At 56.8% G+C, this 13,926-nt stretch overlaps 1 protein-coding gene across 1 annotated transcript; it reads left to right on the top strand.

Moving 5' to 3' along the window:
* The first annotated feature begins 291 nt into the window (after positions 1 to 291).
* Positions 292 to 13,608, top strand: ATP4A (ATPase H+/K+ transporting subunit alpha). Its single transcript, XM_049900676.1, has 22 exons — positions 292 to 303; positions 399 to 539; positions 641 to 700; positions 1,208 to 1,411; positions 2,593 to 2,706; positions 2,931 to 3,183; positions 3,403 to 3,671; positions 4,301 to 4,499; positions 4,888 to 4,997; positions 5,078 to 5,212; positions 5,682 to 5,874; positions 6,379 to 6,554; positions 7,531 to 7,667; positions 7,751 to 7,901; positions 7,990 to 8,158; positions 8,249 to 8,403; positions 10,373 to 10,496; positions 10,970 to 11,115; positions 12,620 to 12,753; positions 13,066 to 13,167; positions 13,258 to 13,349; positions 13,580 to 13,608. The coding sequence occupies exons 1-22, from the start codon at positions 292 to 294 to the stop codon at positions 13,606 to 13,608; spliced, it is 3,105 nt and encodes a 1,034-aa protein (XP_049756633.1).
* The last annotated feature ends 318 nt before the right edge of the window (positions 13,609 to 13,926 follow it).

Raw genomic sequence — 13,926 nt, 5'->3', positions numbered from 1 at the left:
CCTGACACATGAATGAGCACTGTGTGTTATTGTTGTTGTTATGGATATATCCAGTGGTTCACTGATCTCAGCAGCAAGGTGAGGGGAAGCTCCGTAGGGTCTGGGCAGGTTGGGGCAGTCCAGTAGGGAATGCTTAAGCCATCTAGACCTGAAGGTCACCCTAAGGAGCCCCGTAATCAACTGTAAACAGGCTGGTTCTGCTCCACCCTCTCCCTCCTGGGCTATATCAGGGCTGGTCCAGACCCCAGGCAGGCTTTGTCCAGGCAAAGGGGGGAAGCCATACCTGACGCCATGGGAAAGGCGGTGAGTGGGGCCCAGCGGTCAGAGGCTGGAGGTTGGGGGTAGGGATTCCAGTGGGATCTGATGACTGCCCCCGCCACCTACCTCCTACCCCCCAGGAGAATTACGAGCTGTACTCGGTGGAGCTGGGTCCGGGCCCTGGTGGGGACATGGCAGCCAAGATGAGCAAGAAGAAGGCAGGTGGTGGTGGAGGCAAGAAGAAGGAGAAGCTGGAGAACATGAAGAAGGAGATGGAGATTGTGAGCATGGGGCTGGGGCAGGGGGCTGACAGGGGACTGGGCCAGGGCAGGGGTGGGTCTGCTGAGAGCCAGAGAGCGAGTCCCTGCCATCCACCGCACAGAATGACCACCAGCTGTCAGTGGCAGAACTGGAGCAGAAGTACCAGACCAGTGCGACCAAGGTGAGCTGGGGGCCGGTGAGGGGGAGGGAGGGAGAGATACACACGGACACATGGAGAGGAGAGAAAGAGACCAGGGAGAGAGATAGGCATGTAGAGAGACACTGAGTGATACAGAGAGGGCTGAGGGAGAAAAAGCATTACGGAAAAAGGGTCAAAAAGAAAGAGACTTAATAAGAGAAGCAGATGAAAAGAAAAAGAGACAGAGAAAGGCAGAGATAGATAGAGCCAATGAGGAGACAGAGAGAGACACTAGGGCAGAGAGATAGCAGGAAAAGAGAGAAGAAGAGAAAGACAAGAAGAAAGAGAAAGACGGAGAGGCAAAAGAGGGAGAGAGGAAGGGGGACGAATAGACAGAGATGGGAAGAGAAATGAAGGGGAGAGAGACAGAGGGAGAGAGAAGAAAAGGGGACAGTGACAGAGGGGTGACCCCACCCACCCCCGTGAGGGGTCTGTGGTGGGAGGAAAGTCCTTCTAGCACCCACCATAACCCCTGCCATCTGCTCCCAGGGCCTGTCTGCCAGCCTGGCAGCTGAGCTGCTGCTGAGGGATGGGCCCAATGCACTCAGGCCGCCGCGGGGAACCCCAGAGTACGTCAAGTTTGCGCGACAACTGGCAGGCGGCCTGCAATGCCTCATGTGGGTGGCTGCTGCCATCTGCCTCATTGCCTTCGCCATTCAGGCCAGCGAGGGCGACCTAACCACTGATGACAATGTGAGTGGCAGGTTTTATGGGGCAGATATCAGTCACAGGAGCATGGGGGAAAAGATGACATTGAACATGGGACTGAGAATGAGGGGGGCATGTGGTAAGGATATAAAGACATGGAGGTGCAGTCCTAGGCCACGGATCATGGGGGACAGAGGACACTGGGGTATAGGACAGACCCAAGGACACATAGGTCACAGGAAACTGGGGACATTGAGAATGGGTCTCAGACATGGGGGTGCATAGGATGGGAACATAAGGACACAGAGTTGCAATATTCAAGACATGGGATTTGGGAAACAAAGGATATAAGGACATGGAACCAACTAAGGACATGGGGCACAGGGGAAATGGAGACTGAGACATGGGGACATGGAAGGACACAAGGGACATAAGACCCAGGACATGAGGCAATATAAGACATTAAACATGGAAATGAAGAGACAGAGGATGTGGAGATGTAGAATAAGGGGACACTGGGTACAGGATGGGATCAGAACAGGTGACATGGAGAACTAGGGACATCTTGTGATGTTGGGCAGGGGCCTGAAAAGTCATAGGACACAGGACATGAGATGGGGACATAAGGAGACATTGTACATAGGGACATGGGGTTGGGGACAGGAGGACACTGACCATGAAGGACACAGAACATGGAGCATAAGATTCACAGAACAAACATGGGGATATGGAGACACAAGGTCATAGGAACTATTGGACACAAGAGCAGAGAGGATGGCACTAGGTCACAAAGAACACAAAATGAAACGGGGGGGCACAGGCAATGCAGGACACGAGGAGATGTAGGACAATGGACGATATGAAAGACATGGGGCACACAGGAAAAGGGAGCCCATAAAACCAAGGTACCTGGAGACATGGGGCACAAGTCAAGGGACATGGGGACATGGAGCATGGGAGATAAAGGGGCCAGAGGATAATGGATATGGGGACACAGGGACCCAAGACACTGAGGCTACAGGGCATTTGGTTGTAGGACATGAAGAACATAGGGGAAGGGGGACATAGACCACAGGGAAAAAAGCTTGAAGCTTCTCAGTAGAGTGTCTGGGGAAAACCCTGGGGGTGGCCCGGAGAATACCAAGGAACCAAGGAGCAGGTGGGTGGCCTTGTGCAGGGCACTTCTAGCCCCTGTACATAACCCCAATGCACTCTTCTCCTCCCAGCTATACTTGGCACTGGCCCTCATTGCTGTAGTCATGGTCACTGGCTGCTTTGGCTACTATCAGGAGTTTAAGAGCACCAACATCATTGCCAGCTTCAAGAACCTTGTACCCCAGGTGGGTCCAAACCATCCTGGGCAGGCCCCCTGGCATCTCTCTGTGGGCTCCTATTTCCCACCAGAACCAACCTGCCCTCCACCCATGGACCTCATCTCTCCCCGTAGACTCTCGGGTCTTCCCATGATCCCACCTCTCCCCATGTTTTTCACCTCTCCACATCCCCATTTCGCTGAGAAACCTTCATTCCCACCCCCCTCAACTCTGGTGCCTGTACCCTGCAGCAAGCAACCGTGATCCGTGACGGGGACAAATGCCAGATCAACGCGGACCAGCTTGTGGTGGGAGATCTGGTGGAGATGAAGGGCGGGGACCGAGTGCCAGCCGACATCCGCATCCTGGCAGCCCAGGGCTGCAAGGTGGACAACTCCTCGCTGACTGGGGAGTCGGAGCCGCAGACCCGCTCACCTGAGTGCACACACGAGAGCCCCCTGGAGACCCGCAACATCGCCTTCTTCTCTACCATGTGCCTTGAGGGTTTGTGAGGCCTCTGCCTGCCTGCCCAGCTGACCACACCACCTCCACACCTCCCATTACTGATAAGTTACACTGCCTCCGCTGGCCCCTCCGCTGCTGCGTTCTGGCACACGCCGCTGCCCCACTCCACATGACTGCCCCCTCCCTCAGTTCACTCTGCTGGTGCACACCCCATTGCTGCCCACCCCGCTCTGAGTCACCCTCTTGGCCCCACTGCAGGCACAGCGCAGGGCCTGGTGGTGAACACAGGCGACCGCACCATTATCGGGCGCATTGCATCCCTGGCATCAGGAGTGGAAAATGAAAAGACGCCCATTGCTATTGAGATTGAACACTTTGTGGACATCATCGCAGGCTTGGCCATCCTCTTTGGTGCCACATTTTTTGTGGTGGCCATGTGCATCGGTTACACCTTCCTGCGGGCCATGGTCTTCTTCATGGCCATTGTGGTAGCCTATGTGCCTGAGGGGCTGTTGGCCACTGTCACGGTGAGATGGGGGGCAGAAGAGGGGGGCAGGGAGTTGAGAGGCCTTTCCATCTGTTTGGCCATTCATCCAAGCTCCACCCATCCATCTCCCTATTTGTCCATCTAGCCATTCACGTGCCCATGCACCCACCCATGTTCCTGTCCACTCACCCTCCCACCCACCCATCTCTCCATTTATCTGTCCATTCAGCAAACAGTCACTTTGGATGGTGCTCTGTGCTAGGCATTGAGGAAGGACTCAGAGATGAATAGGCGGGGCCCTTGGCCGGAGGAGGCTGAGGCCAGTGTGGGTGGCCAGGGTGTAGCTGGTCTTCAACTGTCAACCCCCAGCCCAAGACAGGCCCAGGGGAATGTTTTCTCATTTTGATTCTGTTGATAAGAGGACTTACAGGACATGAGTTGGGGCAGCTCTGAGAGAGGCCTGGCTACATTTGGGCAGACTGGGGAAGCCATACTGGGTAGACAGCAAAGGCTTGGAGGCAAGACACAGCCTGGCTATTTCAGAGGAACGTTGCATAGGCACACCTGTGGCTGGAATAAAGAACTCCCGAGTGCTGTAAGGTCACAGTGAGTCGGAAGTGGGACTAGAAGCAAAGACTGAGCCTGGTGCCTGGGTTTCTCCCCCACCAGGTCTGCCTGTCTCTGACAGCCAAGCGGCTTGCCAGCAAGAACTGTGTGGTCAAGAACCTGGAAGCAGTGGAGACACTGGGCTCCACATCGGTGATCTGCTCGGACAAGACAGGAACCTTGACTCAGAACCGCATGACCGTGTCCCACTTGTGGTTTGACAATCACATCCATTCAGCAGATACCACCGAAGACCAGTCAGGTGTGGGGGTCTGCAGGGACCGGGCCGGGGCAGGCAGGATCGGGGCTCTTTCTCCGGCGGATGGTGGAGCTTTAGAAGGAGATCTGAGGTTACTCAAGGGGGTGGGGGGTGTTAATATTAAGGGAGGGGATTTGACGCCAGATCTGCAGAGAGGCTGGGTCCTGGGTCCCGGGAGGCGCGTGCTCAGGTCTGAGAGAGACTGGATATTGGGTCTGGAGAGGAGGCTCCATGCCTGGTATGAGGAGGGGGTTGGATCTCAGGTCCGCGGAGGGGATGCCCACTAGATCCAGGCGGAGGGGCTCGGTCCCTGCCTGGGAGAGCTGCTGCCCCGGGCCTGGGGCGCCCGAGGAATCCCCTCCCGGCTCCAGCCCTGACACCTGGCCTCCAGGGCAGACATTTGACCAGTCTTCGGAGACGTGGCGGGCGCTGTGCCGCGTGCTCACCCTGTGCAACCGGGCCGCCTTCAAGTCGGGCCAGGACGCGGTGCCGGTGCCCAAGGTGAGCGCCGGGGGCCTTCGCGTGACCCCGGGAGCCTGGGGCAGCCGGGCTCGCCCCTGACACTGGCCCCCCGTTCCCAGCGCATCGTGATCGGGGACGCGTCCGAGACGGCGCTGCTCAAGTTCTCGGAGCTGACGCTGGGCAACGCCATGGGCTACCGCGAGCGCTTCCCCAAAGTTTGCGAGATCCCCTTCAACTCCACCAACAAGTTTCAGGTGCGCAGCCCCCGCCCGCTGCCCAGTCCCGCCTTGCGCAGAGTCCCGCCACCGCCCGCCCCGTCCACATTCACGCCTTGCCCAAGGCGGGCCTTCGCCCTCAGTCCCTGGCCTTTCCCTGGCCAAACCCCATCTTCCTCCCCGTAACCGCTCCCCGCCCCAAAAAACAAAAACAAAAATCAAACCGGTTTCCATAGAGTGGATTCCAACTCATAGCATAGGACAGAGTAGAACTGCCCTATAGGGTTGCCAAGAAGCAGCTGGTGGATTCGAACCGCTGCCCTCTTGGTTTGCAGCTGAGCTCTTAACCACTGCGCCACCATCCCCGACCCACCCACTGCCAAATCCCGCCAGTTGCCAGGCCCCACCCTCGGCCCCGCCCCTCCCCTCCCCAGTAGCCCCGCCCTCAGCCCCGCCCCTCCCCTCATAGCCCCGCCCTCATAGCCCCCGCCCCCGCCCCCGCCCACAGCTGTCCATCCACACGTTGGAGGACCCGCGGGACCCGCGGCACGTGCTGGTGATGAAGGGCGCCCCCGAGCGCGTGCTGGAGCGCTGTAGCTCGATCCTCATCAAGGGCCAGGAGTTGCCGCTGGACGAGCAGTGGCGCGAGGCCTTCCAGACGGCCTACCTCAGCCTGGGAGGCCTGGGCGAACGCGTGCTTGGTGAGACCCCCAGGCAGGGGAGGGGGAAGCAGACCACACAGAGCCCACTCGCCCTTCCTGGACCCTGGCTGACAGCGGACGTGCCCCAGTGTACACTCGCCGTTGATTTTCCCTGTCCCAGTTCTGACCCCCCACCATTCTCAGCCCCTACCCTGAATACTGATCTCCTCACCTACTCCCCACCCGGCTTTCCCCGTCCTGACCTGACCTGTGATCCCGCGATTTTTTCCCAGCGCTTGCCTCAGCTGACACCTTTCAAAACCGCCTCTTGACTCCTTGACCTTCCTTAGCTTGACTTTCCCTATCCTTGTCTTGACCCCTGACCTCCGCCAATTTTTGTCCTAATCCCTTAAACCTCCCTAACCCCAGCCTTGACGCCGGAAGGCACAGACCTGTGGTCCAGCTCCTTCACTATTCTTGCTGTGTGACCTTTGGCAAGAGGATGGAATGAGATGATGGCAGGCTCTCCCAGGACTCCTCTCTGACCTCTCTGTTTCCTGCTAGGCTTCTGCCAGCTCTACCTGAGTGAGAAGGACTACCCACCTGGCTATGCCTTTGACGTGGAGGACATGAACTTTCCAACCAGCAGCCTGTGCTTTGCGGGACTTGTATCCATGATAGACCCACCCCGAGCCACTGTGCCAGACGCTGTGCTCAAGTGCCGCACTGCAGGCATCCGGGTATGCCACTGGGAGAGGACCAGGAGGCGGTGAGGGTGGAGCTTCTGTGGCAGAAACTGGCTTGAACAAAAAAGGGAATATGTTGGTTCACAAAGCTGAAAACCTCTGGAGAATGAAGCTTCAGGCATAGCTGCACCTTCTCAATGAGGCCTTCCGCAAACCAAACCAAACCAAACCAAACCAAACCAAACCAAACCAAACCAAACCAAACCAAACCAAACCAAACCAAACAAACCAAACCAAACCAAACAAACCAAACCAAACCCAACCCCTTGCCATTGAGTTGATTCTGACTCACAGTGACCTTAAAATCAAAACAACCACTTCCTTCACCCAGCACTTGCCATCCCTTTTACCCAGTTTTATTATTTTTCTTAGCATTTATCACCTTCTAACATATTATATGGGGATATTGGTGATACAGGGGTAGAATTCTCACCTTCCATGACGGAGACGCGGGTTCAATTCCCGGCCAGTGCACGCCATGCTCAGCCACCACCCATCTGTCGGTGGAGACGTGTGTTGTTATGATGTTGACCAGGCTTCAGTGGAGCTTCCAGACTAAAACAGATTAGGAAGAGAGGCCTGGTGATTACTTCCAAAAATCATTTTCAAAGCCTCTGAAAACGCTGTGTGTCACAATGGTTCAATCTGCAACCGATCTTGGGGATGGTGCCAGAGCACTGGACACGGAGCCATCACGAGTCAGGGACCAACTCGGGGGTGGCCCTCAACAACAGTAACAACATACCATAGAATTCATTTCTTTCCTATGTTTATTTCCTTTCTCCTCCACTAGAAGGTGAGCTCCACCAGGACAGACTTGTTTGTTTTGTGCCTGCTGTATCCCTGGCACTTAGTCGGTGGTCATGATTGGTTGAACGAATGAATGGGTCTATCAACAGTTGTCTACAAGAGAGGATGAGAAAATTGGGCTGACCTGAAGGGGTCAAGAGTCTCCTGGTTACCCTCGCAGGTGATCATGGTGACAGGTGACCACCCCATCACAGCCAAGGCCATCGCATCTAGCGTGGGGATCATCTCAGAAGGCAGTGAGACGGTGGAAGACATCGCTGCCCGCCTCCGAGTGCCTGTGGACCAGGTTAATCACAAGTAAGACCCCCTCCATCCTTCTCACAGTTCTTCCCATGCCCCTGAAGGCTGAGGGCCCAGCGAGGCCTCCCCTCTCCCCCCAGGGATGCCCGCGCCTGTGTGATCAGCGGCATGCAGCTGAAGGACATGGACCCGTCAGAGTTGGTTGAGGCGCTGCGCACCCACCCTGAGATGGTGTTTGCCCGCACCAGTCCCCAGCAGAAGCTGGTGATTGTGGAGTGCTGCCAGCGACTGGTGCGAACCTGATGGTGAGGGTGGGTGGATGGATGGACCGGGCTGGCCTCTCGCTGACCTCCTGCCTGCCTGCACCCACTCCCCGCAGGGTGCAATCGTGGCTGTGACAGGGGATGGCGTGAACGACTCCCCGGCCCTGAAGAAGGCAGACATCGGTGTGGCCATGGGCATCGCTGGCTCAGATGCTGCCAAAAATGCAGCCGACATGATCCTCCTGGATGACAACTTCGCCTCCATTGTGACGGGCGTGGAGCAGGGTCCGGGCTGGGCCGGGGAGGGCCCGGGCAGTGTGGGCACAGGGGGGAGCAGGCTGCGAGGAGGCTGAGGTGCCTGCTGCGTCCCCACAGGCCGCCTGATCTTTGACAACCTGAAGAAGTCCATCGCTTACACGCTGACCAAGAACATCCCTGAGCTGACGCCCTACCTCATCTACATCACCGTCAGCGTGCCCCTGCCCCTCGGCTGCATCACCATCCTCTTCATAGAGCTCTGCACCGACATCGTGAGTCTACAGCCCTGGTGCCCCCACCCCCGCAGTGCCCACAGACAGGTGCTCACGGACAGAATGACGGACAGAGCTTGCCGTGGACACTCTTAGAGCAACCCAGGCAAGGCGTATTGATGCACAGCTAGCCAGCCAGACACGGACACACAGGTGGGCAGGACAAGCCTGTGGACACACAGGGACCCAGAGTTTCAACTGGCCCAGATACCCGCATTGCAGACAGACATCCCTAAACAGACAGGGACAGATAAACACATTTGGACTGACCCCAGGGCAGATGGAAAAGAGCTACAGAAGCAGCCCTGAATGCAGCCAAATGGGTGGCCATGCTGACAGGCTACATTCATTACATGGAGCCGACTACGGGCCAGGCACACCTATTAATTAACTTAGTTTTGTCCTCAACCAGCCTATCAGATGGGCTTTACTGTTATCAAACCGTTTCCACAAACGAGTAAATTGAGGCACAGACAGGTTGAGTGGCTTCCCCCAGGTTACACAGCTAACCAGTGGCACAGCTGGGATCTAAGCCCGGGAGGTCAAGGGCCCCAGAGCCTGTGCCCTCGGTAAGTACCCTGGAGGGAAGTGGTGGCTCAATTTTAAGGTCACTACGAGTTGAAATGGAGCCTGGTGGTGCAGTGGTTAGGTGTACAGCTGCTAACCAAAAGGTCGGCAGTTCAAATCCACCAGCCACTCCTTGGAAACCCTATGGGGCAGTCCTACTCCGTCGTATAGGGTCACTATGAGTCGGATCAACTCGAAAGCAATGTTTTTTGTTTTTTTTTTAATTGTGGTTTAAGTGAAAGTTTACAAATCAAGTCTGACTCTCCTAAAAACTTATACACACCTTGCTATATACTCCTAGCTGCTCTCCCCCTAATGCGACAGCATACTCCTCTTCTCCACGCTCTATTCCTCCTGTCCATTCAGCCAGCTTCTGTCCCCCTCTGCCTTCTCATCTCCCCTCCAGACAGGAGCTGCCCACACAGCCTCATGTGTCTACTTGAGCCAAGAAGCTCACTCCTCACCAGTATCATTTTCTATCTCATAGGCCAGTCCAATCTCTGTCTGAAGAGTTGGCTTCGGGGATGGTTCCAGTCTTGGCTTAACAGAAGGTCTGGGGACCGTGACCTTTGGGGTCCTTTTAGTCTCAGTCAGACCATTAAGTCTGGTCTTTTTACGAGAATTTGGCGTCTGCATCCCACTGCTCTCCTGCTCCCTCAGGGGTTCTCAGTTGTGCTCCCTGTCAGGGCAGTCATTGGTGGTAGCTGGGCACCATCTTAATTGGCAATGGCTTTTTTTAGGAGTTGGAATTGACTCAATGGCAATGGGTTTGGTTCGGTTTAGGGAAGACCTCACTGAGAAGGTGACACTTGAACAGAGACCTGAAAGAGGTGAGGGAGTTGGCCTTGTGAAAATCTGAGGGAAGAGTGTTTGTGGCAGAAGGAACAGGCAATCTAAAGGCCCTCAGCTGAGACCATGCTCTGCTGCCACGTTGTGGTTACAGTCGGACAAGGCTGGGAGGAGGACACAGAGACAAACGGCAGAGATGGAGAGACAGAGAGTGCAAAGAGAGACAAGGACACACAGGTACACACAGAGGCAGAGTCACAGAGAAAGACCAGAGCTAGGGACAAAGAAACAAAAAGAGTAAGGAACATAGAGAGAGACCGTGACAAGAAAACACAGAGGCTGAGGCTGAGACCAGGGTTCCCCAGAGGCAAACACAGAGACAGAGACAAGACAGAGAAGACAGAAACAAAAGACAGAGAGCAGCCCCAGGGTAGATGTGGACGCAGATATGGGCCTGGACATGCCAACACTCCTGAGCGGGGCCAGCCCAGCCCAGGGCATCCAGGTGTGTGTGACTGTGGTCCCACACCTGCCCGCTGGGGAGCTCCAGAGCATAGGGGACAGGAGCCCAGGCAAACCCTCAGCCAGGGCCCTTCCTCCCACCCTTGGCCAGTTCCCGTCGGTATCTCTGGCCTATGAGAAGGCGGAGAGTGACATCATGCACCTGCGGCCACGGAACCCGAAGCGTGACAGATTGGTCAACGAGCCCCTGGCTGCCTACTCCTACTTTCAGATTGGTGAGTGCCTACTGGGCCAGAAGGAGTAGGGGCTCTCCAGCAGGGCCCCTCGCCAGCCTCAGGGTCTCTGATTTGGGCTCTGGCTGGACGGTCTCTATGGTCCCCCTGCTCTGTCTGACCCTGTCTCTGAGTCATTGCCTCTTCCTCTTTTGGGGTTCTCTCAGTCTCTCTCTGTGTCTCTGTCTCTTGTGTCCCTATCGATCTCTCTCGGGGTCCCTGTCCTTCTCTTTCTTGTGTTCCTGTTCCTTTCTCTCCCATCTCTAACTCTCTGTCTGGTCTCTCTGTGCCTAACAGTGTCCTGTGTCCCTGCTCGTCTCTCCACATCAATGACTCTGCATCCCTGTCTTCTCCGTCCTGGTCTCCGTGTCCCTGACCCTCTTCATGTTCGTGACCCTCTGTCTCTCCGTGTCCCTGCTCCTCTGTGTCCCCGCCTGTTTCCTGCCTCTCCCTGTGTCACCTTGCCTCTCTCCCAGGTGCCATCCAGTCATTTGCTGGCTTCACCGACTACTTCACAGCCATGGCCCAGGAGGGCTGGTTCCCACTGCTGTGTGTGGGGCTGCGGCCGCAGTGGGAGGACCACCACCTGCAAGATCTGCAGGACAGCTATGGCCAGGAGTGGGTGAGCCCTTGCCCGCTCCACCCCAGGACGGCCGCGTGCCGGGAGCCCCCTGCCCTGTGTGTGGCTCACGCTCACTGCTCCACGTGCAACCATGCAAAGCCAAGGCAACCTAGACTCCCAGACTTACTGCCAACCCTCTGCCAGTTCTGGGATGAGGGGCCTCCCTACCACTGTCTCTAGTTCTGAACTCCTGCTTCTAATGAGGGCGGCTGCAGCTGGGTCCACTCCCTGCCCTGACAGTAAACACACCACTCAGACATGGGACCAGGCCCTGTTGTTTTCTCTGCAGCGTCACTCGCGCACAGAATTTGGATGAGGCAGTCTTTAGAAGTGTGGAGCACAGAGGCTGGCACGTGGGTTTTGTTACAGCAGGGTATTCCCTTTTAACATCCACCACAGTGGTTAAGAATGCAGAGCTCAGAGCCAGGCGGCCCGGATTCATCATCTGGCACTGCCCCTCACAAGCCTAACGATCTCTTTGCCTCCCCGTGCCTGTTTTCTCACCTGTGAAGTGAGAAGAATACTAAGGTCTACCTTGGTGGTGTTCACGGTGGATGTTGAGTCGGAATAGGCTGGATGGCAGTGGGGTTTCTTAGTGAAGTCCCAGGACCAGCAGCATTAGTGTCACCTGGAACTCGTTTGAAATGCAAATTCTCAGGCCTCTGGGGCTGAAACTCTGGGGTGGGGACTGGCAGTCTGTGTTGGAGCCCTGGTGGCACAGTGGTTAAGAGCTTGGCTGCTAACCAAAGGTCGGCAGTTCAAATCCACCAGCTGCTCCTTGGAAACCCTATGGGGCAGTTCTACCCCGTCCTGTAGGGTCACTATGAGTTGGAACCCATTGATGGCAATGGGTTTTTTAGGGGATTCTGCTGCACACTAACAGTTGAGCACCACTGATCTGGTGGCGTGGTGGTTAAGAGCTTGGCTGCTAACCAAAAGGGCGGCAGTTCGAATCCACCAGGCATCCTTGGAAAACCTATGGGGCAGTTCTACTCTGTCCTATGAGGCTGCTACGAGTTGGAATCGATTTGAAGGCACATAACAACAACAACAAAGTTAGCTGTGTTGAAAAAAGGCTGAGTGGTGACTGCCCCCTTTAAATGGGTCGGGTGCCCTCTTTCCCCAAAGGCCCACCTCACTCATTCTTGCCATCTGCCTGGCCCCTGGAGTCCCTGGACCTTGTGAATCCTTCCTTAAGATTCTGATGCCCTTTGCCCAGACTCCTCAGAGACCAGGAAATTCTGTACCCCTCCTTTCGTCGTGAAAGCAACCCGGCCTCCACTCTCTCTGGCCCAGGTGCTGTCCAACAAGCTCTGCCTGGCTGGGGTTTCTGCCCCCGCCCTGCCCCGGGGTTCTACAAACCTGGCATCTCGTCTCCTCTGCTCCAGCCTCTATGAGAGGGAAGGAGAGCATTTAGGGGCTGGTGGCCCTAGAGCCCCAGTGCCCCCAGCCGCAGAGGCCCCCGCTGGGCTCAGGCTGCTTCTGTTCTCTCCCGGCCTCACAGACGTTCGGGCAGCGCCTGTACCAGCAGTACACCTGCTACACCGTGTTCTTTATCAGCATCGAGGTGTGCCAGATAGCCGACGTCCTCATCCGCAAGACACGCCGCCTTTCGGCCTTCCAGCAGGGCTTCTTCAGGTGTCCCCGCAGGCCCCAGCCCTGCCCTGCCCTCCCACCTGAGCCCAGCCCCCGCAGACCCTAAACGGGGCTGACGGCAGCCGGCCAACACTGGCACAGAGCTCTTCCTCCTTGCCTGGCCAGTAGCTCCTCCACGTGCCCCCAACCGGGCCCTCTGTGTCCCATCGCCTAGAGGGCTCGTGCCACAGAGCAGCATCCACTGGCAGAGGCGCAGGCCACTCCAGAGCTGTCGTTTAGAGCACCCCCTTGCCGTCGGGTCCCCAGCTTTATCCTGGTGCCTCGGTCCGAGCCGGCCCGTCTGCCCCACTGCAGGAATAGGATCCTGGTGATCGCCATCGTGTTCCAGGTCTGCATTGGCTGTTTCCTGTGCTACTGCCCCGGAATGCCCAACATCTTCAACTTCATGCCCATTCGGTAAGGGGCTGGGGGCGCAGGCGGAGGGGCAGGGCTGCAGGTCACAGGCCGGGGGGAGGCTTCACCTCACCGTCTCCCCTGTACCTCCAGGTACCAGTGGTGGCTGGTGCCCCTGCCCTACGGCATCCTCATCTTTGTCTATGACGAGCTGCGGAAGCTTGGAGTTCGCTGTTGCCCAGGGAGTGAGTGTGGGCATGGGGAGGTTGGGCGTAAGCAGATGGAAAGCTGTCAGATGAAATGCTTCGACCAACACCTGACTGCCAAACCTCTGACCTCCACATCAGAGACCACCACTCACCTGAAACCTCTGACTTTCTACCCAACCTTGACCTTCTGTGCCTGCCCCTGGGTTCCCCAAACCCTGACCTGCATCCTCCCAGCACTGAGTCTCCATCTCCCCCTTCTCTCGCAGGCTGGTGGGACCAGGAGCTCTACTATTAGAGGGACCACAACCTTCGTCCCTGCATCCACCACAGCCGGGTGGGGACAGGGCTTATGGACCCTCTGTGGACAGCCATCAACAGCTGGGCAATCAAGAGTCCTAGGAGACCTCCTGAGTCCACTTCTGCTGCCTGCGGCTCCCCAACCTTGAGGGACCCTACCAACTCCCCTTCCCCATCCACAAGGGGTCACCACCACTCCTGGGGAAGCCCCCTTGGCCCAGCCCTCTCAGCTGGTCTTGGCGCAGCCCCACACGAAGTGGTGGTGGGCTTTGAGGTGGGGAGGAGCTAGCAGCTCCTGGTGGAGTCTGTCTGTTCT

The sequence above is a fragment of the Elephas maximus genome, chromosome 11 (assembly GCF_024166365.1).
Source record: "Elephas maximus indicus isolate mEleMax1 chromosome 11, mEleMax1 primary haplotype, whole genome shotgun sequence".
Taxonomy (NCBI): Eukaryota; Metazoa; Chordata; class Mammalia; order Proboscidea; family Elephantidae; genus Elephas; species Elephas maximus.
This window is presented reverse-complemented; position numbering and strand designations above follow the sequence as displayed.